Here is a 26,645-nt window from a genome sequence, read left to right as displayed (position 1 = left end):
TACTCTGTCATCTTGGCCAAGCTCTCCGTATACCTTTTTAAATTGGTTTTCCATGATAGTTTGCTCAGTTTCCCCCTTTTTAAATGTTTCATGTCTCTGCACTAGATTTTTCTTTTGCAGTTACCATGAGGTTTGAATAAAATGTCTCATAAATTAGTCCGTTTTCTACTGATAGCAGCTTATCTTCATTTGCCCATACAGGTTCTGTCCTTTTGTTCTTCCCCTTTTATAATTTTGCTGCCAGAAATTACCTCTTTCTATACTGTGAGTTCATTACTGAATTATAGTGGCTATAGTTCATTTGAGTGCTCTTTTCCATTAACCTTTATGCTATAATCAGATGTTTAACACCCTATTCTAAAATAGAGTTAGAGTTTCCTAATCCTATTTACCACCTTACTCAGAGTTTTGTGTACTTTTGTCTTTTCTTTTCAGATAGACGAGGTCCTTTCAACATTTCTTGTAAGGCAGGTCTAGTGGTAGCAAATTCCCTCAACTTTTTTTGGTCTAGGAAAGCCTTTGTTTCTCCTTCATATCTGAAGGATAACTTTGCTGGATAGAGTTTTCTGGGTGGCAATTTTTATCTTTCAATATTTTGTATATGTCATTCCACTCCCTCCTGGCCTGTAGAGTTTCTGCTGAGAAATTTGATGATAGTCTAGTGGGTTGTTTTTTTTTTAGGTTACTCCCCACCACCCCCAACAGCAGTCTTTAAGATTTTTTTCTGTATCATTGACTTTTGACAGCTACATTATAGTGTGTCTTAGAGAAGGTTTTTTTGCACTGAGATAATAAGGTGATCAATTAATTTCATGTATGTCCATGTCTTTGCCCAGGTTTGGAATTTCTCAACTATTATTTCCTTTAGTAAACTCTCTGTCCCCTTTTCTTTTTCTTCTCTTTCTGGTATACCCATTATTCTTATGTTGGCTCTAATAATGGAGTCTGATAGCTCTTGCAGGGATTTTTTTTTTTTTTTTTTTTACTTTTTAAAAACCTTAGTTCTATCTCCTACCCAAATTATTTTTAGCTTCCTATCTTACAGCTCACTATTCTGTCTTTCATCTGATCTGCTCTATTTTCAGTGCATTCTACTGCATTTGTTGAGTTCTTTGACTCCAGAATTTCTGTTTGGTTCTTTTTTAGAATTGGAAAATTCCCAAATATTAAAAAAACACACCTCTAAATAACCCATAGATAAAAGGTAAATGTCAAGGAAAGTTAGAAAATACTTTGAACTGAAAGAAGATAAAAATACAACATATTAAAATTGGTGGACTACAACTAAAGCACTGCTTAGGGGAAAAACCCTAGGATTATCTGCTTATATTAGGAAAGAAGAGTCTCAAATAAATAATCTAAGCTTTCTCTTAAGAAACTAGAAAAAGAAGAGCAAATTAAACCCAAAATAAGCAGAAGAAATTATAAAGAACAGAAATCAATGAAATAGATACAGAGAAATAGAAAATGTCAGTGGAACAAAAGCTTATTCTTTAAAGAGACCAACAAAATTGATAAACCTCTAGTCAACTGACTAAGTCAAAAACGGAGAAGACAAATTTTCAATATTAAGGAAAGAAAGAATGTTCATCATTACAGACTCTCCAGACATTAAAAAAGGATAATAATGAAATAGTGTGAACTGTGGAGCTGGCTCATATTGGCTCATGAGGGCCAATTATTACATTTCAGAACTTTTGAAACTAGTTGTTAAACCAGTTATGATATTAGGCATGGTTGTAGTATTTAAGCAACAAAAATTAGCAAACAGTACAGATCAGGCCTTTATATTCATGGAGAGCCCATTGTTAAACATTTAGCAGCACACCATTTTCTATGAACAACTCTATGCTCATAAAGGTGACAATTTAGATGAAATGGAACAATTCTTTAAAGACACAAACTACCAAAACTCAAGAAGAAATGCACAAACTAAATAGTATTATATCTATTAAATAAATTGAATCTGTAGTGTTAATACGTCCAACAGAATATTCCAGTTGCTGATGTATTTGTTAACATAAGTTCGTGTGCCCAACACACATTGAGGCCAAACAAACTGAAACGTCTGAGTTTGGAGCAGAGAAAGATTTATTGCAAGGCCACGCAAGGAGACAAGGTGGCTCATGCCCTAAAAAGCCCCGAGGTCCCTGAAGGGTTTCAGCAAAGCACTTTTAAAAGCCAGGTGAGGGAGCAGGGGTTTGAAGGGTATGTGATCAGCTTGTGCACAATTCTCTGATTGGCTGATGGTGAGGTATAAGGGTGGTGTCACAGGGATTAACATTATCAGTCCTTAGGCTCCAGAAGGCCTGGGGCTATGTGCTCATGGTCTCAAGTAGTTAATACCTTCCATTTGTTGGAGAGGGGGGATTTTTACATCTGCAAAACAACTCAGGAAATGTGCATCAAATACTATTATCTAGGTACTTCAGAGAGGAGCTAAAGCAGAGGATATGGGGGAAAGGGCTGTCTCGGGAAGGCCCCCATGGGGTCCTGCTTGGTTACATATTCACTGGTGAATTCTACAAAATGCACAAGGAAGAAATAAGACCAATTCTACAAATACCTTCCAGAATATAGAAGAGGAGAGAATAATTTCTAATGAATTTTTTTGATATCAGCATTTCTCTGATAACAAATCCATAAAAAGGCATTTGAAGAAATCCTTTTTTTTTTTAGGCTGCACTGTGCGGCATGGGGGATCTTAGTTCCCTGACCAGGGATCAAACCCTTGCCCCCTGCATCAGGAGCATGGAGTCTTAATCACTGGACAGCCAGGGAAGTCCCAGCCATTTGAAAAAATCTTTAGAACAGTATCCCTTGTGGATAAAAATGTAGACATCCTCAACAAAATATTAACAAACTGAATCCAGTAATATATAAAAAGGATAACATGTCATGATCAAAGGGGTTTTATCCTGAGAATGCAAGTCTGGTTCACAGTTGAAAATGAATGAATTTTATCATGTTAACATACACAAAGAAGAAAATAACATAATCAAGTTCCATTCTTGATAAACTCTCTCAGAAAACTAAAAACAGAAAGCAACTGTCTTAACAGTATACCTATAGCCACCATCATACTGAATGGTGAAAGACTGAATTCATTTCCATAAGACCTGGCAAAAGGGAGGATGCCTCATCACTCTATTTAACATCATATTGTTAGTTCTAGCCTGTGCAATAAGTAAGGAAAAAGGCATACAGATTGCAAAGGAAGAAAGAGAACTATTTCTGTTTGCAGAGGACCTGATTGTCTATATATAAAATCCCAAGGAATCTACCAGAAATATTCAAGAATTAATAGGTGAGTTTAGGGTGGACACAGGATACAAAGTCAATATTTGAAGAAAGCAAACCCCAAAACCCCCTTAATCTAATCAGAGAGGACTTCCAGTTTCAACTTTGATATATAAAGAGTTTGGAAGTTGTCACTGCCCTCCTTAAAACAAGAAAAAATCCAAGCAAACTGAAAATCAATGAATTTTCTTGGATACATTTGAGAATTGAAGTTGTAGGGCAAACTGTTACTCTGAAATCTGGAGAGACAAGTGAATATAGAGAATCACAGCCAAGATCAGCTTACCAGAAGCAGAAGCCATTGGAGCCAGTAACTGGTAGGAGCAGTTTAAGTATAAGTGGTAATATTGAGTAATTGCTCAAGGCTGAGTGTGAACTAGTTTGAGTCTTAAAAACTCCTGAGGGCCCAGTTTTATACAGGCCCCCACATTTTTGTGGGTTTTGCCTCCAGGAACTCCATCAAGTTCTTACAGTGAAGATCAAGAAAAAAAAAATCATCTCCGGTTTTGAACAGGGAAAGGAGAATATAACCCTTTTGAAATATATCCAGAGTATTCTCCATTACAAAGGCTTAGTCTCCAGAAGTAACCACATTACCATAACCTTATCAAATACATGGGGAGGGAAATGAGTCAACTCAAGCCCTCTCTAGCCTTCCTGTCATGTAAAGGTAGAGAAAAAAAATACTAAGAAATGCTTTTGAAAGTCATAGCCCAGACTCAGACCCACTAAAAAATACAAAGATTTAATCATAAGGTTATAGTATACTTCCCTTCCTCAGCACCTTACTGCTACACGAACAGGGCTTCTGTATAGTAAAAGTGGATTATGACTGAGAGAACTTAAACAGACTCTGTTTAAGTTCTTAAGGAACCCAGAGAAATAGGATAGGGCACAAAATAAAGCAAGGAAACTGAATCCTCTGGTACCTGTAGCTATAGCAGACATTAAACATAGTCCAGGTCCTAGCCAGATTAATATAAAACCTGACAGTAAAAGCATGATTATCTCAGTTCCTATTACTGTTTACATCATATCCAACTTCCAGCAAAAAATTTATAATATATGCTAAAAGACAAGAAAAAACACAGTATGAAGAGACAAAGCAAGCATCACAACCAGACTCAGATATAACACAGACTTTGGAAATGTCAGAGAATTTAAAATAATTATAATTAATATGTTAAGGGCTCTAACATATTAGAAGTGTGGAAAAAGTAGACAACATGAAAGAAAAAATAAGTAGTATAAGCAGAGAGATGGAAACGCTTTAAGAAAGAATCAAATGGAACCACTAGAAGTGAAAAACATTTAACAGAAATAAAGAATGCCTTTGATGGACTCATCGGTAGACTGGAAAATGATAAGGAAAAATCAGTGATATTGAAGATATATCACTAGAAACTTCCTACACTGAAATGCAAAAAAAAAGAAAAGAAAGGAACAGGACAGAATAGCCAAGAATTGTGGGGTAGTTGCAAAAGGTATAATATACATGTGATAGGAATTCCAAATGGAGAAAGAAAAAGTGAAAGGAACAGAAGAAATATTCGAAGTACTAATGGCAGAAAAATTTCCAAAATTAATGACAGAAACCAAACCACATATCCAGGAAGCTCAGAGAACACCAAGAAGGATAAATACCCAAAAGATCTATACCTAGCCATCCTATATTTAAACTGCAGAAAACCAAAGACAAAGAAAAGAATCCAAAGAGAGGGGTAAAAATCCTCACCTACAGAGGAGCAAAGATAAGAATTACATCAGACTTCTCATCAGAAACTATGCAAACAAGAAGAGTGTACAATTTATAATGTTGAAAGAAAAAAACCCACTGACCTAAAATTATATATCCAGCAAAATTATTCTTCAAAATTAAAGGAGAAATAAAGACTTGTTCAAACAAAAACTGAGATAATTTGTCACCAAGAGAATTGCCTTGCAAGAAACATCAAAAGAAGTTCTTCAGAGAGAAGGAAAATAACATAGGTCAGAAACTTGGATCGACATGAAAGAAAGAGCATCAGAGAAGGAATAAATGACCTTAAAAATAAAATCTTCTATTTTTATTATTCAGTATAGACTTCTGGTATAAAGTGTAGAAGGAAATTGCAGTGACCCTGGATTAGTAAAGAGTTCTTAGAACAACAAAAGCATGATCCTTAAAAGAAAAAAATTGATAAGTTGATCCTTATCAAAATGAAAAACTTGCTCTGTGAAATACATTGTTAAGAGAATGAAAAGACAAGTCACAGACTGGGAGAAAATATTTGCAAATCACATATCTGATAAAGGACTTTTATCTAGAATAATAAAAAAAACCCCAAACTCAAAACTCAGAAATTAAGCCATTTAAAAAATGGCCAAATATTTGAATAGCTAATTCACCAAAGAAGTACATGGATGGCAAATAAGCACACGAAAAGATGCTCAATTTAATTAATCATTAAGGAAATGCAAATTTAAGCCACAGTGAGATACTATGGTAAAACCTATAGAATGACTTCAAAAAAAGAAAGTCTTGGGAATAGCAATAACTGGTGAGAATATGAATCCATTGGACTCCCATGCATTGCTGGTGGGAATGCAAAATGATACAACCACTCTGGAAAACCATTTGGCTGTTGCTTATAATGATAAACATACACTTACCATAGATTTGTAAACAAGGACTATTGCCAAGATTAAAAGTAATTCAGAGCATACCAAACATATCTAATTGTTTCTGGCATTCTTCTTGCTTGTAAGTAGGATATGGCATATAGCATGAAGAAGTCAACCTTTGATATTTTGCTATCTAAGAAACGGCACATAATTTGGTTGTAAAAGTATTTAATAATTTTACAGTTGACCTTTGAACAACATGGGCTTGAACTGCATGGGTACACTTACATGCAGATTTAAAAATATGCATACTGAGTACTGCACCATCTGTGGTTGGTTGAATCCGCAGATGCAGAACTGTGGATAAAGAGGACCGACTGTAAAGTTACAGTCAGATTTTTGACTGCGTGGGGATCAGCACCTCTAACTCCTGCATTGTTCAAGGAGTTCTGTTTTTCTGAATTTAGAGTCCTATACTGGAAAGGTGATATAAAAAATGTTATTGTAGTGGGTTGGTCACTTAAGAATATTAAGTACTTGAGAACAATGAATGTTCATAGTAGTTTTACTACCTATTAAGCAGACGACTGGTAATACAATGTTTTAAAATAAAAATAGCAGAAGATAACATAATTTTAAGGAACTTGAGTTCCTTCAGAAGTGAGGAACTTCTGTTTTTATTTAAAAATAATACCAGGCATGCCAAGGTTACCACAAAGTACACGGTTATTTTGGGGAAAAATAGGACAGATATTTTGGGCAGATGACCCACAATGTAAATAAAGATTTAGTCCATATTTTAAGGAAAAGACTGAATATTCAAAGATCAGTTTTGTCATTTTAACAAAGAGAAAACTGAATTACAATCTTGCAATAATATAGCATTTGTTGGTAAAGGATTTACAAGACTTGAAAAAAATCTTAAATGAGTTTGTTTCTGAACCAACTTTGTCAAAATTTTAATGTATTTAATTCTTACCACATTCATTATTTTCAGTTATCATAAACTAAAGCAACTATAGTTCACTTTCTCTCAAATCTTCTGTAACTTATTGTACCCACCTATTTGTCTTTAATTATTATTATTCTAGAACAACCAGATAATTTAAATCAGCTGTGTCGCTAAACACACTGTTTAGTTCAGTTGACTTTTTTCTTTACATAGCAAGATTTCTTGGTGAAGAAAGTAGTTGGTTAAAATATATTATGGTACAAACTCCCCACCTCATTACTAACCAATACTTTGAATACCCTTATTCTAGCATGATATTTATAGTGGGAAATAATACAGCTGAGGAAAGAATCCCAGCATCAGGGTTAGATTTTTGCCTGGAATTGTTCATCAATTGTTGAACAGTTGGGTGTCACTTATCATTTACCTATTAGTTGAACCATTGGGCATGTCATTTATCCTTTCAAGCCTCAGTTTTTTCATTTTTAATGTAGTGTTCTGAGGTTGAATTAAATAATGCATTTGAAGTTTTCTGCAAATTGTATCTTATTGTTACTGTAGTCCAACTCTAAGAAGGTCACTTTTTCAGTGACCACTGTCATGGAACTTATATCATGTTTTATTTGTCTGTCTGTCTGTCTTATCTCCCTTACTATACTGTGAATATCTTGAGAGCAGGATTGGTGTTTTATGAACGCACAGCGTAAGCTTGCTGAATGAATGGTTATCCAGGGCTTAGTAAGCAAATCTGTGTGTCATACTCATTTCTTCTCTCTCAATGTTGTTGAAAATGTATAGTTAATGGCATTGATAAATTAATTTTCCTGTAACACTGCATTTCAAGTACCATCCACTGCCACAAAACCAAGTCCAATGCAAGTCCTTATAATTGCATTTAATAAACATCACCCACCCAATGGAGCTACAACAAAAAGTGTTAACAATGGTGCTAGTTGGTTAAAAGTAAATTTAGTGCTTTTTTATTTTCTATATTTACTCAGGCTAAAGAATTTAAACTGTGATGTTGTATGCTGAGGGCTTGGGCTATGTTAATTATAATACTATAATAAATTATATGTTTATTGTATCAGCCAAAGTGAAAGACAAATTTTTGATAATTACCTCAAATTATTCAATTCCTGTTGATGGAATCAATATCCTTAGAAGATTGTTTCCTAGGAAATATGCTATTTTTTCAGACTCTTTATAAGCAGATATTGTTTTCTAAGTGTTTGGGGAGTCCTACAGTTGGAGAGGTCTAACAGCCCCATAGAACATTTAACCTTGTCCTGGGTCAACATCAAAAAGCTTGATTCCCACATATTAAAAGAAGACAGAAATTACACAAGAGACACAACCAACTTTAGTGAAGTTTTATGTATATTTTCTCTGAGAATTGTCATGACAAACATTCACTATTACACCCCAAGCATTTTTAAAAATCTTCTACTAGCTTAAGTATATTTCCCTTCATTTAGGTATTACTTACACAAATAATCATTATTGAGTTGGTGTAGTAGGTTGATTTGTGACCCCAGAAAAGATATAGCCACATGCTAATCCCTAGAACCTGTGACCATTATCATAAAGGTAAAAGATGTGATTAAGTTAAGGATCTGGAAAGGAGGAGCTTATCCTGGATCATCTGGGTGGGCCTTAAATATAATCATGTATTGTTGTAATGGAGAGACAAGGGGAGAACAGACATACAGAGGAGACCACACAGAGAAGGGAAGCGATGTGATCATGGAGGTAGGAACTGGAGTGATGTGGCTATTAGCCGAAGAAGGCCAAGGCATGTCAGCAGTCACCTGAAGCTAGTATAGACAGATTCTCCGCCAGAGCCGCCAGAGTGAGCAAGGGCCTGATAACACCTTAGTTTTAGACTTTTGGCCTCCAAACTGTGAGAGAATAAATTTCTCTTCAATTACCAAGTTTGCATTAATGATGGAATTCTTGAATTCCATAGGTTGGTCTTTCTTTTCTATAAGAGGCCCTTGTCTAAGGACATTAATCAGAGCATTCTGTTTAGATCATCTGTTGATGATCTGCCAAAGTATTTCCTCTAATGTCTGTTTTACTGTGGGGCTCTACCTTTAGGACAGCAATTTGTTTGGGGAGTTCCAAAACATCTAGTAATATGTGTATTTATTATTCATTTTTAATACAGATAACTGAAGAGGTTAAAAATCTCTATTTTTTCCCCCATAACATTCCAAAGTTGTGAATCACTTGAAAAGCAAACAAGCAATGCATATATTTACCCTTTTATTTTTAGTAATCCCACATGCCATAGAGAGAGCCATAATTTTGGCCAGTTGAGCCAATTTGATATCTGGTAATGGATCTGAGATTCTATAAGGGAATCTGTTAAAATTATTGCATAACCAGCCTATTATTTACCTTTTTTCATTTTTAAGTTTAACCTATCAATAAGTAACATTAAATCAATATTTGATACAGGAGCATCCAAAAAATCTGTTCCAGGTATGGACAGTTCTCAAATTATAGAAATGATGAGATTCTCCTTTGTTGATAAGGATAATACAGTTGCTATTAAGAGTGTTACATTAGTAACTGGTAATATGAGAAAGAGAAGGTAGGTATTTTGTAATTAATCAACTAACATAAAAATACTGGATATTTTAAGTTAACAAGAGGCATTATATTGAATGTGGTACCATAAAATAGAAAGATGAACCTAGTATGAGATCTGAAGGTTATTAGACTAATTTAGCTAAGACTGCATGTTTTTCTGAGGCAAAGATAAAAAGCCTTGGATCAAGGAATAGGCATTAATAGGCAGAGTCTTTGATGTATGTCATGTCGTTAAATTAATACCCATAGACTATGGCCTTCCGTTTTACTCTCAAAAAGAAAGGTTTATGATGATCTGGAAGATCAGCAAAGATAATGGTTGAAGAAATATTTTGAGATCACTGAAGGTCTTTCTGTGTTTTGTGAGAATGGTTCCAAGAGGTAAGTCAAATCATACAAGGAGCTATTTCAAAAAAGCTTGCTACCTATACTCTACAACATCCAGTTAATCCCAGAAATCATCTTAATTTTCTTTAGTGTTTGGCCTTGGATAATTTTGGATAATTTGTAATCTCTCACTAGATTATGTCTCTCCTTAGCCAATAGGTCATGGCCGAGGTCAGGAGTTTGCAAACTATGGCCTGCTGTTCAAATCCAGCCCACTGACTATTTTTATATAGCTTGTGAGCTCAGAATGGTTTTTGCATTTTTAAATGGTTGAAGAAAAATCAAAAGAATAATGTTTCATGACACATAAAAATTATATAGGGCTTCCCTGGTGGCGCAGTGGTTGGGAGCCTGCCTGCCGATGCGGGGAACGCGGGTTCGTGCCCCGGTCCGGGAGGATCCCGCATGCCGCGGAGCGGCTGGGCCCGTGGGCCATGGCCGCTGGGGCTGCGTGTCCGGATCCTGTGCTCCGCGGCGGGAGAGGCCACGGCAGGGAGAGGACCGCGTACTGCAAAAAAAAAAAAAAAAATTATATAAAAGTCAAATTTCAGTATCCATAAATAAAGTTTTATTGGAACATAGCCATACTTATTCACTTAATGAATTGTCTATGGCTGTTTTTGCAATATAATAGCAGAGTTGAATAATTGTGACATAGACTACATGTCTAACAAAGTCAAAAATGTTTAGTGTATGGCCCTTCACAGAGTAAGTTTGCTGATTCCTGGATAATGAAATGTTATTTTGTAGAGTTAACATTTCTCCTTAGAGTCTATGTGAATAGAATTATAGAGTCAGTCTTAGAATTTCAAGATGGGTATGGGTTACTGCATATCCTTAAGATCTTGGTTTAAGACTTGAGAAAAGTAGGATGGGACTTCCATAAATGCCTGAAACATAACTTTCCAGGTGAAGTGTTGATTTTGCTCTGGTGAAAGCAATAAATATTGGTTATCTTTATAAACTAGGAAATGAAAGAAAGTAAAGATAGGACCAAAGAGAGTACATTCAGGTTAGGCAGTGCTAGAAAATGAGGCATAACTCTTTGGTTAATAGCTCACAGATATTGGTGGCAGACCACCATCTCAGTTTTGGGGTTTTTAAAAAACATGTAAAATAGACATATTGCTTGGACTAATGCAAGGGATAATTAAGCCTTGTTATATTGCCTGTTATAGTTGGCTTAGATCTTTTCTAACTTCAGCATTAATAGGATCTTAGGCAACAGTGTCAACAGTCAATCTGACCTCTTGTGGGTTTAACTCCAATTATTCTGCCTCTTTTCCCCTTGGGTTCTGGTACCGTGGACAATTATTTGGTTATTCTTTTGAATCAACATACTAATGTCCATAGTTATAATTTGATAATGTGCAGTAGAATTTTCTGTGACTCCTGATAGTAATTTGTCTGTGGTACATTTCTCCTGGTGGTTCTTGCAAAGTAGGTTCCTAACAAAGCTTATAAGAATGTGCCATAGAGAAGAAAGTAGTGTTCTTCTGACAGTTATAGATAAAGACATGGAAAAGGACTTAGGATTGTTAAAAATTCCCACTTCTTGGTTTTAGTACTCTGAGAAATGTGACTTTAATAGTAAAGGTAGTTGTACCTGTATCAGCAAGAAAACTGTATTGTTGTTCATTGATATTTACAGATAGTTCTCATAATTGTCTGTTGAGTGGTATTGTTTCCCTCAAAGTGGCATCATTGGGCAGATTTCGGATAGTTTTCCTACTTCTAAACCAATATGATACATTGAATCACCCACTGGCTCTTCTACTTGCAATTTTTCTAAGCATAGGCATAGAGAACCAAGGACTTTTTAGTACTGTTTTGAAAATGTTCAACCTTATATTGGAGATAGTCTAAACTGGCATTGTCCCTTTCCAGTTTATTTTTCTGAATAAGTCCTCCCATTTTATATATAAAAAAGAGGCTCAACTTACTTCAGATATTAGATCTACCCTGTAATGCTATTTAGAGATTACTGGAATCTAGTTTTAAACTCTCCTATTGATTAATCTTTATAGTTTTACTATTTTGAATTTTTCATCCACTTTATCATTAAAGTAAAGGTTTCATAAATAAATGTCCTTGTATAGTGCATTTCTTATTCCTTTTGCCCATTCAGGGACATTTTAAAAATTATGCACAGCTGAGTTATTTAAATCCTTTCTTGGTCTTTCCCATCCTGTTCTTTTAACAATTTTCCCCTCATGAAGGTCTAATGATTAAGTGCATCAGTTGGTCTAGATCTGGTAGAATCTAACAAAAGCTTGTATTCCAAAGCAAATTTCTGTTTTCCTGAGGATTAAGAAAACCTTTACTTATAAACCTCTACTCAGATGTAGACCATGGTTTAATTCCAGACTTACGATCTGCCTTCAGGTATAGCATGGGAATATTGTGCAATGTGATTTATTCTTTCTTGAGAAAAAGGTGAGAAAGGGCAGGTTGCTTAGGAAGTCAAAGGATGGAGAAGAAATAGAAAGTGTGAGAAGGAGAATGAAGATAAAGTACAGAGAAAAAGAGAGATTATTTGAGTCTTGGTAAAATGTGAGGTAGCTGCTGCTTCCTTCTCCTGAGAGATAGCCTGTTATCACTGACTTTACCTACAAATTGGCAAATGACAATAAAAGTAGCCATCTATTAAAGTTAATATAGCTAATATATGTATGCACTGAGGTATAAGATGAAATGCTGTGTACTGCAAAGAAATTATAACAGTTCCTGCCATTAGGGAGTTGCACTGCAGTAGAAACAGTAGAGAGTGAGGGAACTATTGTGAATTGTGCACTTCTCTGTGTACCAGACATGCTCCTAGACCTGGTAAATATTTTATCATACTTGATCTTCAGAATAATCCTGTGAATACATATATTTCTTCTCCCCTTCCCCATTTCATATTAGGGTAATGAAGACTTTGAAATTTTAAATGGTTTTACCAATGTTATACAGCAGGAAGTGTATGAAGCTAGGATTTGAATCTGGTCTAGGATATGTACAAATGACTGAAGAGGCAGAATGAGACATACAATTACAAAGGCCTAAAAATGGGTCATTGGGTTTTAGCACCATTGAAGTCTCTTTAGTTTAGGAATATTTAAGGGAGAGTTCATTAAGGAGGTAGCATTTGAACTGGGCTTTGCAGTTGGAGGATAGGATTTTAACAGGTGGATATGGTAACAAAGGCAAATGAGTGATAGAGCTGGGATTGAATTCAATTCAGTCTGAAGTCAAAGCCTATTTTCTTTCCATTACACAAAACTAGAACAGTGAGAGAAAATGTGGAAGCCAGTGCAACTGAAAGGGGATTGTAATACTTTGAGTTATAGTAAAAAAAAGGTTGAAAAGGAAGTTCAAGACAAGAACATGAAGGACCTTCAGTACAAATACAACAGGTTCTACAATATAGAATAAATCATTCCAAATACCATGGTTACCTATGGAGATTACATTTAATTTCTCTTCTTGGCAATTCTCTCAGGACCAGTATTTCGGAGGGCCTGGTGGGTTGAATGGTAATGGACCAATATGGAAGTAGGGCTGGGTGTGGGGCTAAAAGCAGGAGAATTGGAAAATGCTTTTGATAGGAGCCAGTGTTTTCTCTGATATATTTATTTTTAGTTCAAACCATTTTACAATATGAAGCCCCTATCAGAGGTTGATAGAGAAAAAGCAGGAAATCAGAAGATTCCAAAACTAACTGAATTATTGGAACTTGCACAGAAGGGAAAAAAATCTGTGATGTTTGATCTTAATGCCCCTGCACCAAGACATTTTCACAGAAGCTCGTATGTCTGCCATGTAGTAAGCGTGATCCTTGACTCTAAGATTGAGCAACATCTGGTATGTCTATCTTAGTATTTATGGTAGAGGTTGGGAGGTGGGTAGCATGTCCCAGGAGCATAGCAGCTGAATCTGAGCTACCTTGTAGATCTTCCCTGGGATCCTAAAATAATTTTGCTCCCTGTAAAAATGGAGATGACTACTTTATACAGCTATATGTGGCAATCTAAGAATGACCCAATGAAATTTACATCAGTGGAGAAAAACATTGAGGCTATTTGCTATTACAAACCAGATGAAATGTCACCACTCTGTTAAAAGGGAATGTGTGTAAGGGCTATATGATGTGACCTGCACCATCACCTGCATACAGCTATTAGAAAGAGCGAATCTACCCCATCTTTCTTCTCTTAGTTGCTGCTCCCCACTGGGGGGAATAATTTATTTAATTGGCCAAAAGCCATTCAAGTTGTATAGCCATTGGTCCTTATAAAAAAAAAGAGAAAAAAGAAAAAGCCTCAGTATGGAACACTAAGGCTTTGAGGACTTGGCTTTCATTAATGACATATAAAGAGACTTTTTGAGCAGAGACTTTTTCATCATGTTTTTCAGAAGCAACTCTGCATTTGGGCAGTCAGTCATTCCAAATGTCTTAAATTCTCAGAATATAGAAGAAAGCTATGAGTGAAACAAATATGTGTCTTTTTGCAAATAGAACTATTTCCACAGATGAGTCATAATAGCATTCCCTGTTGGCAGGAAATGACCCCCTGCAAAGATGATTTTTAGCATCATTAGCCAGAGGAGATGTTTATGATCCCCACCTTTCATCCACATGTACCAGCTCCTCATCCACTCTGGCTAGTGTGAGGACACAGTGGACCCTTGGTCCAATGATGTTAACTGGGAAAACTCAGCTCCAGAACAACCTGGGTGAAAGCCCCATTATAAGAATTCATTAGACAATATTAGGCCAGGTTGACTCTATCACCAAGGGCTAGAATGTCTCTGCTCCCTATAGACTGTTACCCATGCTGGAATGCGGCTCCAGCCATTCTACTTGGGGCTGTTGGTACCTAAACAGCTGGATTATCCACTGAAAGACTTCCTGTTTTTCCTTACAGATGTTTTGGTTGCCTGGTTTTGATAGGGAGTATGTCAGGAAAAGAGCTCCTGGTTTTCAGCAAGTGGGCCAGTTATTCTCCATTGAACGCCTCACAAAAGAAAATATCAGTAGAATAAATGTTGACTACAAGAGGTTGTTCTACAGTGGATTGAGGTAAGTGTTTGACCACATCTCTTTTGGCATATATTGCCTTACTTGCACAAAATCTGCATCCCAACCAAGCTACTTAGGTTCCCCCTCCCACCTCAAGATTTCTGTGTGTGGCTATCTTTTTGGAATCTCCTGTTTTCATCTTCTTACCCTTCCCTCCATCTCTGCCAACAAACATTTATCAAGGGTAGACTCTTCCTGGACATACTCTTCAGCTCTTCCTTCATGCTTCAATCTCTCATCATTCAGCACACCTTTTCGTATGCTTGGTGTTTTTGTTTTTATATAAATTGATCATTGAAAAGTCAGAACTCAGAAAGTTGTTGATTTCCTTCTGCCATTACTAGATGGATTGCAGTACCTTGTAAATAACTTTGTAATCCAGATAGCCAGATTTCTTATAGGTATAATTCAGAACATAATTAAATCATTATTAGAAAAACCCTTAAAACAGCCAAGTATGAGAAGAAACTGAAATTCTTAACCACCACATTTATAAATATATAATCAGAGACAGATTTTTAGAATTAAAAGCACCTGGGAATAAAGTGGTAACTTTTTCAAACTTAACTATTATTAATTACTGTTTAATTTAATCCATATTCCCTTTCTCTTAGATTAAAAATAATTTTTTTCAGATAATTGTAAAGGCTTCAGAGACAGTCTGAACATGTATATGTATTTTGTTCAGATATACATATATATCTCCAAAATCTCTTGAGCTAGTAAAAATTCCCCTAGTTATCTTTCTATATCTCAAGCCATGACCTAGGTTGTTGGATATACCTCTGTTCATGTTCCGACTTTTCCAGCCTCTCTGGCCATGGGGGGAGATGATCATAAAATATGTCTTTTTTCTTTTAGAATTAGATAATTATACATGTATTACCTCTTTTTCCCATTCAGAAGATTTCTCTTTGCCCAACTACTCCTCTGTTTTGAGTGTATTTCTATTTCCTTTTACTTTTTTATCAAAGAGAAAATGGCTCCAAGATGATTTCCTTCTCTCCTAATCATAATTTAGATTAATCTAGTAGTTGGAAATAATTATAATAGCTTCCACTATTGAGCCTTTATTATGTGTCAAGTTCTGTTGGTAGACCACAGGCTGTTTTTGAAATTCTGGCTTACCCATCAGCTACACGTGTGACTTTGGACAAGTTTCTAATAATCAGTTTTCTCATTTGAAAATTAAGGATAACAGTAACTTGATAGAATGGTTAAAAGATTAAGTGACATAATTCATATATGCACAGAGCAAAATGCTGGGCAAATGTATGAACATAATGTTGTTCATATGTTGTTGTATGAATGTTGCTGTTATCATCACCATCCTTACATGCTGTGCCCTGGAAATTATCATCACCACCATTCTGCGAATGAGGAATCTTGCCTCTAAAGAGGAAAAGTTCAGGGAGGTTAGGTAATTCACCAAAGTCAATACAGTTGGACAGTAAGGGACCACACTGAGATTTAAATATAGGCCTGACAGACTCCAGAGTCCAAATTCTTTCACTAATAAGCCTTTAGTTATTCCTTGGCCGTACTTATATGGGCGTAGTTTCAGCTGGCATCAGACTTAAGAGAGATCATATCCTGAGTCTTATTAGAAAATCAAGCATTTTAATTTAGCTCAGCAAATATTCACTGAGTAGTAATATGTACAGTGTGCCATGCTAGTTTTATGTGAAAAGTCAACATAAGCGAGGCATCATCCTTTTTCTTAAGGAAACTATATATTCTAATAAGAATTAGGGTTTCTTCCATATGCCTATAATATAAGGTTGATTGTGACAGTTCATGAGCAGACTTTATTCCAAGTCATTCCCCTCAAGGAACACTAAATTTTAAGAAGTTAAGCGGTTGTAACTTGTTATTTGTATACTGTTCATGACCAGAATACTTATTATGATCACATTTCCAATACATTCTCTGTGATCAGTGCTTACTTCCATCAGACCACACTCACAAGACATTGTGACCTTGCCATTTTGACTGAGAATGCTTTAAATACATTACTTCGATCAAACTTATATGAATATAGAGATGCCCTCTGTTTTATTTCTGATGTGGGAATTTTTAAGTGTTTAAAAAATTTTAATTTATTAAAAATTTAGTGAGGTGAAATTCACCTAAAGTTAACCATTTTACAGTAAACAATTCAGTGTCATTTAGTACATTCACAGTGTTGTGCAACTGTCACCTGTAGTTCCAATACATTTTGGTACTGAACATTTTTATTTTCCCTCTGATTCTTGGTCAGTTTTGCCAGGGGTTTATGAATTTTATTAACCATTTCAAAACACCAAATTTTGGCTTTATTAGCTTTATTCTGTTGCACGTTTTCTTTCCTATTTCGTGGACTGCTGTTACCTTTATTATTTTCTTTCTTCCATTTCCTTTAGGTTTAATTTGCTCTTCTTTTAGAAGCAGAAAATTAGGTGATTGATTCTAGATCTTCTTTTCAAATGTAAGCATTTAAGGCTATAAATTTCCCTGCAAGCATTGCTTTAGTTGCATTCCACAAATAATTTTGATATATTCTTATTATCCAATTTAAAATATTAAAAATTTTTTTAATTTCCCACTTGACTCATGGATTATTTAGAAACGTGTTGCTAACTTTTTTAAAATTTGAGGATTTTCTGTCTGCTCTAGTGTTACTGACTTCTGATTTAAGGTCACTGTGACCAGAGAACAGCTCTGTATGATTTCAATACTTTATTTTTTTCTTTTTAAATTTTTAATTTTATTGACACGCCTTTGAAAGGTTTGTTTTGGTATAAGGCAAAGCTGCCAATTTGAAATACAAATAGATGGACACAATGTGTATATCAGATGTTGGGAATAAAAATGGTTTATTGATTGAAATAATAGAGGTATTATTTTTATTTTTTTTTTTTTTTTTTTTTTCTTGCGTTATGCGGGCCTCTCACTGTCGTGGCCTCTCCCATTTGCGGAGCACAGGCTCCGGACGCGCAGGCTCAGCGGCCATGGCTCACGGGCCCAGCCGCTCCGCGGCACGTGGGATCTTCCCGAAACGGGGCACGAACCCGCGTCTCCTGCATCGGCAGGCGGACTCTCAAGCACTGCGCCACCAGGGAAGCCCTAGAGGCATTATTTTGATTTGTCTTGACATGAATGTTGATTTATAAATCTCCTCCCCACTGATTTCTTCTTGTGGTCCAGACACATAGAAATGATAAAAAATCTCACCAAAGCTCACCTTGGTGCTAATCAAGAGTGCTCGGTGAACATTATAAAACACATGATTTCAATACTTTAAATGTATTTAAACTTGTCTTATAGACCACTATGTTGTATATCTTGGTGAACTTCCCATGTCCACCTGAAAAAGGTGAGCTCTCTTCATTTGTTGGGTGTGATATTCTATAAATATCAATTAGTTTAAATTGGTTGATAGTCTTTTTAAGCATTTTATACTTCATCTTCCCCCTGCTTTTTCTATTCAGTTAGCACGAAACATTAGTTTGCAGATCAGACTCACACACATCAGAGAACTTACCTACTATGAAGTTTTATTATTAATTTCAAAGATACAGCAGTCTATCAAGAGGCTCAGACAAAGCAAGGAGAGGTCAGAGACATTGATTTCAACTTTGCAGGTTTCTTCCTTTATTGGACGCATACTCTGTGGCCCACAGTAATAGATACAGCCTCCAAGTGAGTGTTTGCAGGGTTATTTCACTTAGAAGGAGAGCATTTGAGTTACAGAACATCTGCATTTAATACTCCCAGGGAGTTGTATGGCTTATGTGACTTTCTCCAGGGATGCATGCCTCATAAATCCACATTCTGTATTTATTTACAAAATATATAATAAAGAAATACTCAACCAGAAACATCCTTTTAAAAAATATTCTATACATAAGGCCTCTCTTCCTGGTAAATATTATTATTATATTTAGAAAATATGTAGGTATCATGTTGACAAGGAGATTGGACCATGTCTTCTTCCTTCTTTCTTCTGGGAGCAACCTCTTCAGTCAGAGAGAAATTAAGGCCTCCTTGTGCATTATCTGTCAGTTATGGAGAAGGGGGTGTAGTATCTCCAACTATGATTGTTGATTTGTATATTTCTCCCTTTAGCTCTGTTTGTTGCTGTTATTGTGATTGTTATGGTCGTTTGGCTTCTCATATTTTAAACTCTTTTATTAGGTGTATTTGCATTTTAGAATTGTTAGATCTTTTTGGTGAATCCACCCTTTCATTATGAAATGTCCATTTTCTCTGGTTATAATTCTTGTCTAAAGATTATTTTTATTAATATTGCCACACTTGCTTTCTTATAATTAGTATTTGTGTGATATTTCTTTTTGTGTCCTTTGTCTTTCAACTGCTTTGTGTCTTTATATTTAAAGTACATCTCTTATAAACATCTCATAAAATATTATTGGTTCTTGCTTTTATATTTAGTAGGACAGTCTCTGCTTTTCAATGGGAATGTTTGGCCCATTAATATTTAGTTTAATAATTAATATACTTGGGTTTATATTACATCATACTATTTTATCTCTTTGTCCTTTTTATTCTAGGTTGGTTATTTTGGTCATTCTTTTCCTGCCTTTTAATTTTTTTTAGTTAATCAATTATTTTTTAGTATTCTATTCTATCTCCTCTATTGGCTTCTTACATTTTTAAATTATTTTTTACTGGTTGCTCTAGGAATTATAAAAAGTATCCTTATCTATCTTATTACAATCCACCTTGAGTTAAATTATTCCATAATATAGAGTATAGAATATTAAAATCTTAATTCCATTGACTGCTGCCCTTTGTGCTATTGTTGTTATAAATAATATTTTTGTTGTAAACCCCAGAGTACATTTTTATTATATTTTTAACAATTGTGTCCTTTAAATTAAACTTTTTATTTTGAGATAATTGCATATTAACCTGTAAGAAATAACACAAAATGATCCTGTATACCTTTTACCCAGTTTACTCCAGTGGTAAAACTTGCAAAACTTTAGTACAGTATCAAAACCAAGGTATTGGCATTGATGCAATCCACCAATCTTATTCAAACTTCCCCAGTTTTACTTATATTCATCTTGTGTGTGTTTGTATATATAGCTCTGTGCAGTTTTATCACATGTGTAGGGTTGTATATCCAATGCCACAACCAAGACATAGACTAGTTTCATCACTGGAAGTATTCTTTTTGTTTCCCTTTGATAACTACACTCCCCTTACTTCCATCCACTTCCCCTCACCTCAAACCCTAGCTCTTCACAATCACTAATCTGTTCTCTACTTTTATTATTTTGTCATTTTGAGAATGTAATATAAATAGTATCGTAGAGTATATAACCTGTTGTGGTTGGCTTTTTTTCATTCAATATAATTCCCTTTGAGAGTTATCCAGGTTATTACGTATATAATAGTTTATCCTTTTTCATTGCTGAGTAGTATTCCATTGTGTGGAGGTACTGAAGTTTGTTTAATCATTCACCAACTTAAGGCTATCTGACTGTTTCTGAGCTATTATAAGTAAATCTGTTATGAACATTTGTGTACAGGTTTTCATGTGAACATAAGGTTTTTAAACTAAAAGTCTATAGTTTATTCAGATTTTAGTCATTTTTAAAAAATGTTTTAACTGTGGTAAAAATACATATAATATAAAATGTAGACCTGTATGCAGAAAATTATAAGACACTGATGAAAGAAATTAAAGATGATACAAATAGATGGAGAGATATACCATGTTCTTGGATTGGAAGAATCAACATTGTGAAAATGACTCTACTACCCAAAGCAATCTATAGATTCAATGCAATCCCTATCAAACTACCACTGGCATTTTTCACAGAACTAGAACAAAAAATTTCACAATTTGTATGGAAACACAAAAGACCCCGAATAGCCAAAGCAATCTTGAGAACAAAAAATGGAGCTGGAGGAATCAGGCTGCCTGACTTCAGACTATACTACAAAGCTACAGTAATCAAGACAGTATGGTACTGGCACAAAAACAGAAAGATAGATCAATGGAATAGGATAGAAAGCCCAGAGATAAACCCATGCACATATGGTCACCTTATCTTTGATAAAGGTGGCAGGAATATACAGTGGAGAAAGGACAGCCTCTTCAATAAGTGGTGCTGGGAAAATTGGACAGGTACATGTAAAAGTATGAGATTAGATCACTCCCTAACACCATACACAAAAATAAGCTCAAAATGGATTAAAGACCTAAATGTAAGGCCAGAAACTATCAAACTCTTAGAGGAAAACATAGGCAGAACACTCTATGACATAAATCACAGCAAGATCCTTCTTGACCCATCTCCTAGAGTAATGGAGATAAAAACAAAAATAAACAAATGGGACCTAATGAAACTTCAAAGCTTTTGCACAGCAAAGGAAACCATAAACAAGACCAAAAGACAGCCCTCAGAATGGGAGAAAATATTTGCAAATGAATCAACTGACAAAGGATTAATCTCTAAAATTTACAGGCAGCTCATGCAGCTCAATAACAAAAAAATAAACAACCCAATCCAAAAATGGGCAGAAGACCTAAATAGACATTTCTCCAAAGAAGATATACAGACTGCCAACAAACACATGAAAGAATGCTCAACATCATTAATCATTAGAGAAATGCAAATCAAAACTACAATGAGATATCATCTCACACCAGTCAGAATGGCCATCATCAAAAAATCTAGAAACAATAAATGCTGGAGAGGGTGTGGAGAAAAGGGAACACTCTTGCACTGCTGGTGGGAATGTGAATTGGTTCAGCCACTATGGAGAACAGTATGGAGGTTCCTTAAAAAACTACAAATAGAACTACCATATGACCCAGCAATCCCACTACTAGGTATATACCCTGAGGAAACCAGAATTCAGAAAGAGTCATGTACCAAAATGTTCATTGCAGCTCTATTTACAATAGCCCGGAGATGGAAACAACCTAAGTGCCCGTCGTCGGATGAATGGATAAAGAAGATGTGGCACATATATACAATGGAATATTACTCAGCCATAAAAAGAAACGAAATTGAGCTATTTGTAATGAGGTGGATAGATCTAGAGTCTGTCATACAGAGTGAAGTAAGTCAGAAAGAGAAGGACAAATACCGTATGCTAACACATATATATGGAATTTAAGAAAAAAAAATGTTATGAAGAACCTAGGGGTAAAACAGGAATAAAGACACAGACCTACTGGAGAACAGACTTGAGGATATGGGGAGGGGGAATGGTGAGGTGTGTTAGGGCAAGAGAGAGACATGGACATACATATACTAACAAACGTAAGGTAGATAGCCAGTGGGAAGCAGCCGCATGGCACAGGGATACCGGCTCGGTTCTCTGTGGCTGCCTGGAGGGGTGGGATAGGGAGGGTGGGAGGGAGGGAGACAAAGAGGGAAGAGATATGGGAACATATGTATATGTATAACTGATTCACTCTGTTATAAAGCAGAAACTAACACATCATTGTAAAGCAATTATACCCCAATAAAGATCTTAAAAAAAAAAATGTAGTGTTTTAATCATTTGTAAACATACAGTTCAGTCATTCTAATATACATTCATTACATTGTGCAGCCATCTCTGCCATCAAGCTACCTAACTCTTTTCGTCTTATAAGCTCAAATTCTATAGTCATTAAACAATAACATCCCTACCAACTCCCCCACCCCCGGACCCTGGCAACCACCATTCTGCGTTCTTTCTCTGATTTTGACATATAAGTGGAATCATGTAGTATTTGTCTTTTTGCAACTGGCTTATTTCACTTAGCATAAAATCCTCTAGGTTCATCCATGTTAAATCCATCCATTGCAGAATTTCTTTCTTTTTTAAGGCTAAATAATATTCCATTGCATGTATACACCACAGTTTGCTTATTCATTCATCAGTTGATGAACACTTGAGTTGCTTCCACATTCTAGCTATAGTGAATAATGCTGCTATGAACATGGGTGGACAAATATCTCTTCAAGACCCTTCTTTCAGTTGTTTTGGCAATATATCCATTAAGTGGACTTTCTGGATCATATGGTAATTCTATTTTTAATATTTTGAGGAACTGTCATACCGCTTTCCGTAACAGCTGTACCAACAGTACACAGGGGTTCCAATTTCTCTATATCCTCCGCACCCTTGTTGATTTCTGGGTTTTTTTTTTCTTGATGTAGCTATCCTAATGGGTTAGTATTAGTTCTTCTTGAAACGTTTGGTGGAATTCAACAGTGAAGGCAGTGGGTCCAGGACTTTTCTTTGTTGGAAGGTTTTTGGTTAACGATTCAATCTCCTTATTCATTGTATGTCTATTTTCATTTTCTAATTCTTTATGATTAAAAGGTAGGTTTTGTGTTTCTAGGAATTTGTTTCATCTAGGTTATCCAATTTGTTGGGATACACCTGTTCATAGTACTTCTTATAATCCTTTTTATTTCTGTAAAATTGGTAGTAATGTCCCCACTTTTATTTCTGCTTTCAGTAATTTGAGTTTCTCTTTTTATTAATAGTACATCTAGATAAAGGTTTATCAATTTTGTTGATCTTTTTGAAGAACTAACCTTTGGGTTCATTGATTTTCTCTATTGGTTTTCTGTTTTCAATTTCATTTATATCTGCTCTAATCTTTATTATTTTCTTTCTTTTGCTATGTTGGATCAATTTGTTCATTTTTTTCTAGTTCCTTAAGTTACAAAGTTAGGATGCTGATTTGAGATCTTTCTTGTTTTTTAAATGTAAGCATGTATAACTATGAATTTACCCCCAGCACCACTTTTGCTGCATGTCTTAAGTTTTGGTATGTTGTGTTTTTATTCTCATTTGTCTCCAAGTATTTTGTAATTTCCCTTGTGATTTCTTTTTTGATCCATTGGTAGTTTAAAAGTGTGTTAAGTTCCACGAATATGTGAATTTTCCAGTTTTCCTTCTGTTATTGACTTCTAATTTCATCTTGTTGTGGTTGGAGGAGATACTTGTATGGTATCAATCTGTTTGAATCTATCGAGACTTAATTTGTTGCCTAACATGTGGTCTATCTTGCAAAGTGTGCACTTGAGAAGAATGTGTATGTTGTTAGTGTTGGGCTGAGTGTTATGTATATGTCTGTTAGATATAGTTAGTCCTTGTGTTGATTAAGTACTCTTATTTCCTTACTTACCTTTGGTGTGGTTGTTCTAGCCATTATTGAGAGTGGGATATTGAAATCTCTAATGATTATTGTACAGCTCTCTATTTCTCCCTTCAATTCTGTCAGTTTTTGCTCTGTAAATTTTGCTGGTCTGTCATTAGGTGTGTAAATGTTTATAATTGTTGTATCTTCTTGCTGTATTGAACCTCTTTTTTTTTTTTTTTTTTTGTGGTATGGAGGCCTCTCACTGTTGTGGCCTCTCCTGTTGCGGAGCACAGGCTCCGGACGCGCAGGCTCAGCGGCCATGGCTCACGGGCTCAGCCGCTCCACGGCATGTGGGATCTTCCCGGACCGGGGCACGAACCCATGTCCCCTGCATTGGCAGGCAGACTCTCAACCACTGCGCCACCAGGGAAGCCCTGAACCTCTTATTAATATATAATGTCCTTCTTTGTCTCTTATAACCTTGATATAAAGCCTATTTTGTCTAATATCAGCAAAGCCACCCTTGCTCTTGTTGGTTAGTATCTTCATGGACTGTCTTTCCATCCTTTCCCTTGTAATCTATCTGTGTCTTTGAATATAAAGTGAGTCTCTTGTAGACATCATGAATTGAAACATATGTTTTATCTGTTCTGCCAGTCTCTGTCTTTTACTTAGCGAGTTTGACCCATTTACATTTAAAATAATTACTGACAAGGAGGGATTTTGTCACACTGTTACTTCTGTCATTTCTGTGAATATTTGTTATTTTGTTTCTGTCATCTGTTTTTTTTTCTTCTTTACTTTCTATATGCCTTATAGCTTTTTTGTCCCTTTGGTTTCTGCATTACAATTTTCTTTGTTGTTTTGTTGACCTTTTATAGTGAAATGTTTAAATCCTTTTCTCATTTTTGGGGGGATGTATATTCTATCTCTATTTTATTTGTGGTTACCATGGGAATTACATTTACTATACTAAAGCTTTAACACTCTTATTTGAATTTATATCAGCTTAACTTCAATAATATAGAAAAACTCTGTTCCTTTACAGATCTATTCCTACCTTTCTGGGTTGTTAACATCAGAAAATTAAATCTTTATACATTGTGTGCCCCAAAACATAAACTAGTAATTTAAAAAAATGCATTAGTGTCAAATTACATAGAAAACAACTTTTGGAGCTACAAAGCAAATTTACAATAATACTAACTTTTAGACTAATACTTTTTTTTCCTTCAGATATATTAGTCTCTTAAATCATGTAGAAAATAAAAAGTACAGTTACAAACCAGTGTTACAATAATACTAGCTTTTATAATTGCCCATATATTTGCTTTTATTGAGATCTTTATTTCTTCATTCAGTTTTGAGTAACTGTCTAGTATCCATTCATTTCACCTTGCAGGACTCCATTTAGTTTTTCTTACAAGGTGAGTCTAGTGGCCATGAACTCCCTCAGCTTTAGTTCTTCTGGGAATATCTTAATTTGTTTCTCACTTCTGAATGACAGTTTTTCTGGATATAAGATCCTTCATTGACAGTATTTTAACACTTGGAATAGGTTGGTCCACTGCCTTCTGGCCTCCAAAGTTCTGATGAGAAATCTGCTGGTGATGTTGAGGATCCCTTGTATGAGACAAGTCGCTTCTCTCTTGGTGCCTTCAGCATTCTCTCTCTGGCTTTTGAAAATCTGATTATAATGCATCTCAGTGTGAGTCCCTTTGAGTTCATCTTACTTGGAGTTTGTTGATCTTCTTGGATGTTTTCCTTCATGTCTTTGATCAAATTTGAGAAGTTTTAAGCCATTGTTTCTTCAAATATTCTTTCTGTCCTGGTCTCTTTCTCTTTTCCTTTTGGGAATCCAAGAATGCATATATTGATCCGTTTGATGGTGTCCCATAGACATCTTAGGCTGTTCACTTTTCTTCAATTTTTTTTCTTTCTGTTCTTCAGAATGGTTAACATCTATTGGCCTATCTTCAACTTCACCAGTTCTTTCTTCTACCTGCTCAAATCTGCCTTTGGATCCTAATAATAAAATTTTCATTTCAGTTACTATACTGTTCAGTTCTAGAATTCTTTTTGGCTTCTTTTTTAGGATTTATGTTCTTTATTAATATTTAAATTTTGTTTATACATTTTTAAACTTTATCTACATCTTCCTTTAGTTCTTTGAGTATCTTTAAGATATTTGTTTCCAAATCTTTGTCTATCATATCTGCCAACAGCTCTTTTCTGGGAACAGTTTTTATTAATTTATTTTTTTTCCTTTGAATGGACCCTATTTTCTTGTTTCTTAGTATGCCTTGTGATTTTTTTTTGTTGTTGAAAAATGTATATTTCAATCTAATAATCTGGTAACTCTGGAAATCAGATTCTTCCCTTCCTGAAGGTATGCTGTATTTTTGTTATTTGTTTATTTGTTGTTGTTGGCCGTCTCTGTGCCAAGGATCAGCCTGAGTTCTTCTCACATCTGTTCCTTTCCCTGCTCATACATGGTCACTTTCTAATTTTCCCCATATGTAAAGTTGCTTTTGCATGTCCTAGTCTTTAATGTATGACTCCCAAAAAGGGAAAAAAAGAAAAATAAAAGGTGGGGAGGAAAGAGGGCTGGCCCTTTTAACCCCTGGTAG

General features: G+C 35.3%; 1 protein-coding gene across 1 annotated transcript in view; it reads left to right on the top strand.

The window, feature by feature from the left end:
• Nucleotides 1-26,645, top strand: part of GDPD4 (glycerophosphodiester phosphodiesterase domain containing 4) — a 53,192-nt gene that overhangs the window by 11,556 nt on the left and 14,991 nt on the right. Inside the window, exons 2-3 of the mRNA XM_007461714.1 lie at nucleotides 13,466-13,687; nucleotides 14,752-14,906. Coding sequence (XP_007461776.1) covers nucleotides 13,466-13,687; nucleotides 14,752-14,906 — 377 coding nt within the window. The remainder of the gene's footprint in view (nucleotides 1-13,465; nucleotides 13,688-14,751; nucleotides 14,907-26,645) is intronic.

The sequence above is a fragment of the Lipotes vexillifer genome, unplaced genomic scaffold (genome assembly GCF_000442215.2).
Source record: "Lipotes vexillifer unplaced genomic scaffold, Lipotes_vexillifer_v1.1 scaffold223, whole genome shotgun sequence".
Taxonomy (NCBI): domain Eukaryota; kingdom Metazoa; phylum Chordata; class Mammalia; order Artiodactyla; family Lipotidae; genus Lipotes; species Lipotes vexillifer.
This window is presented reverse-complemented; position numbering and strand designations above follow the sequence as displayed.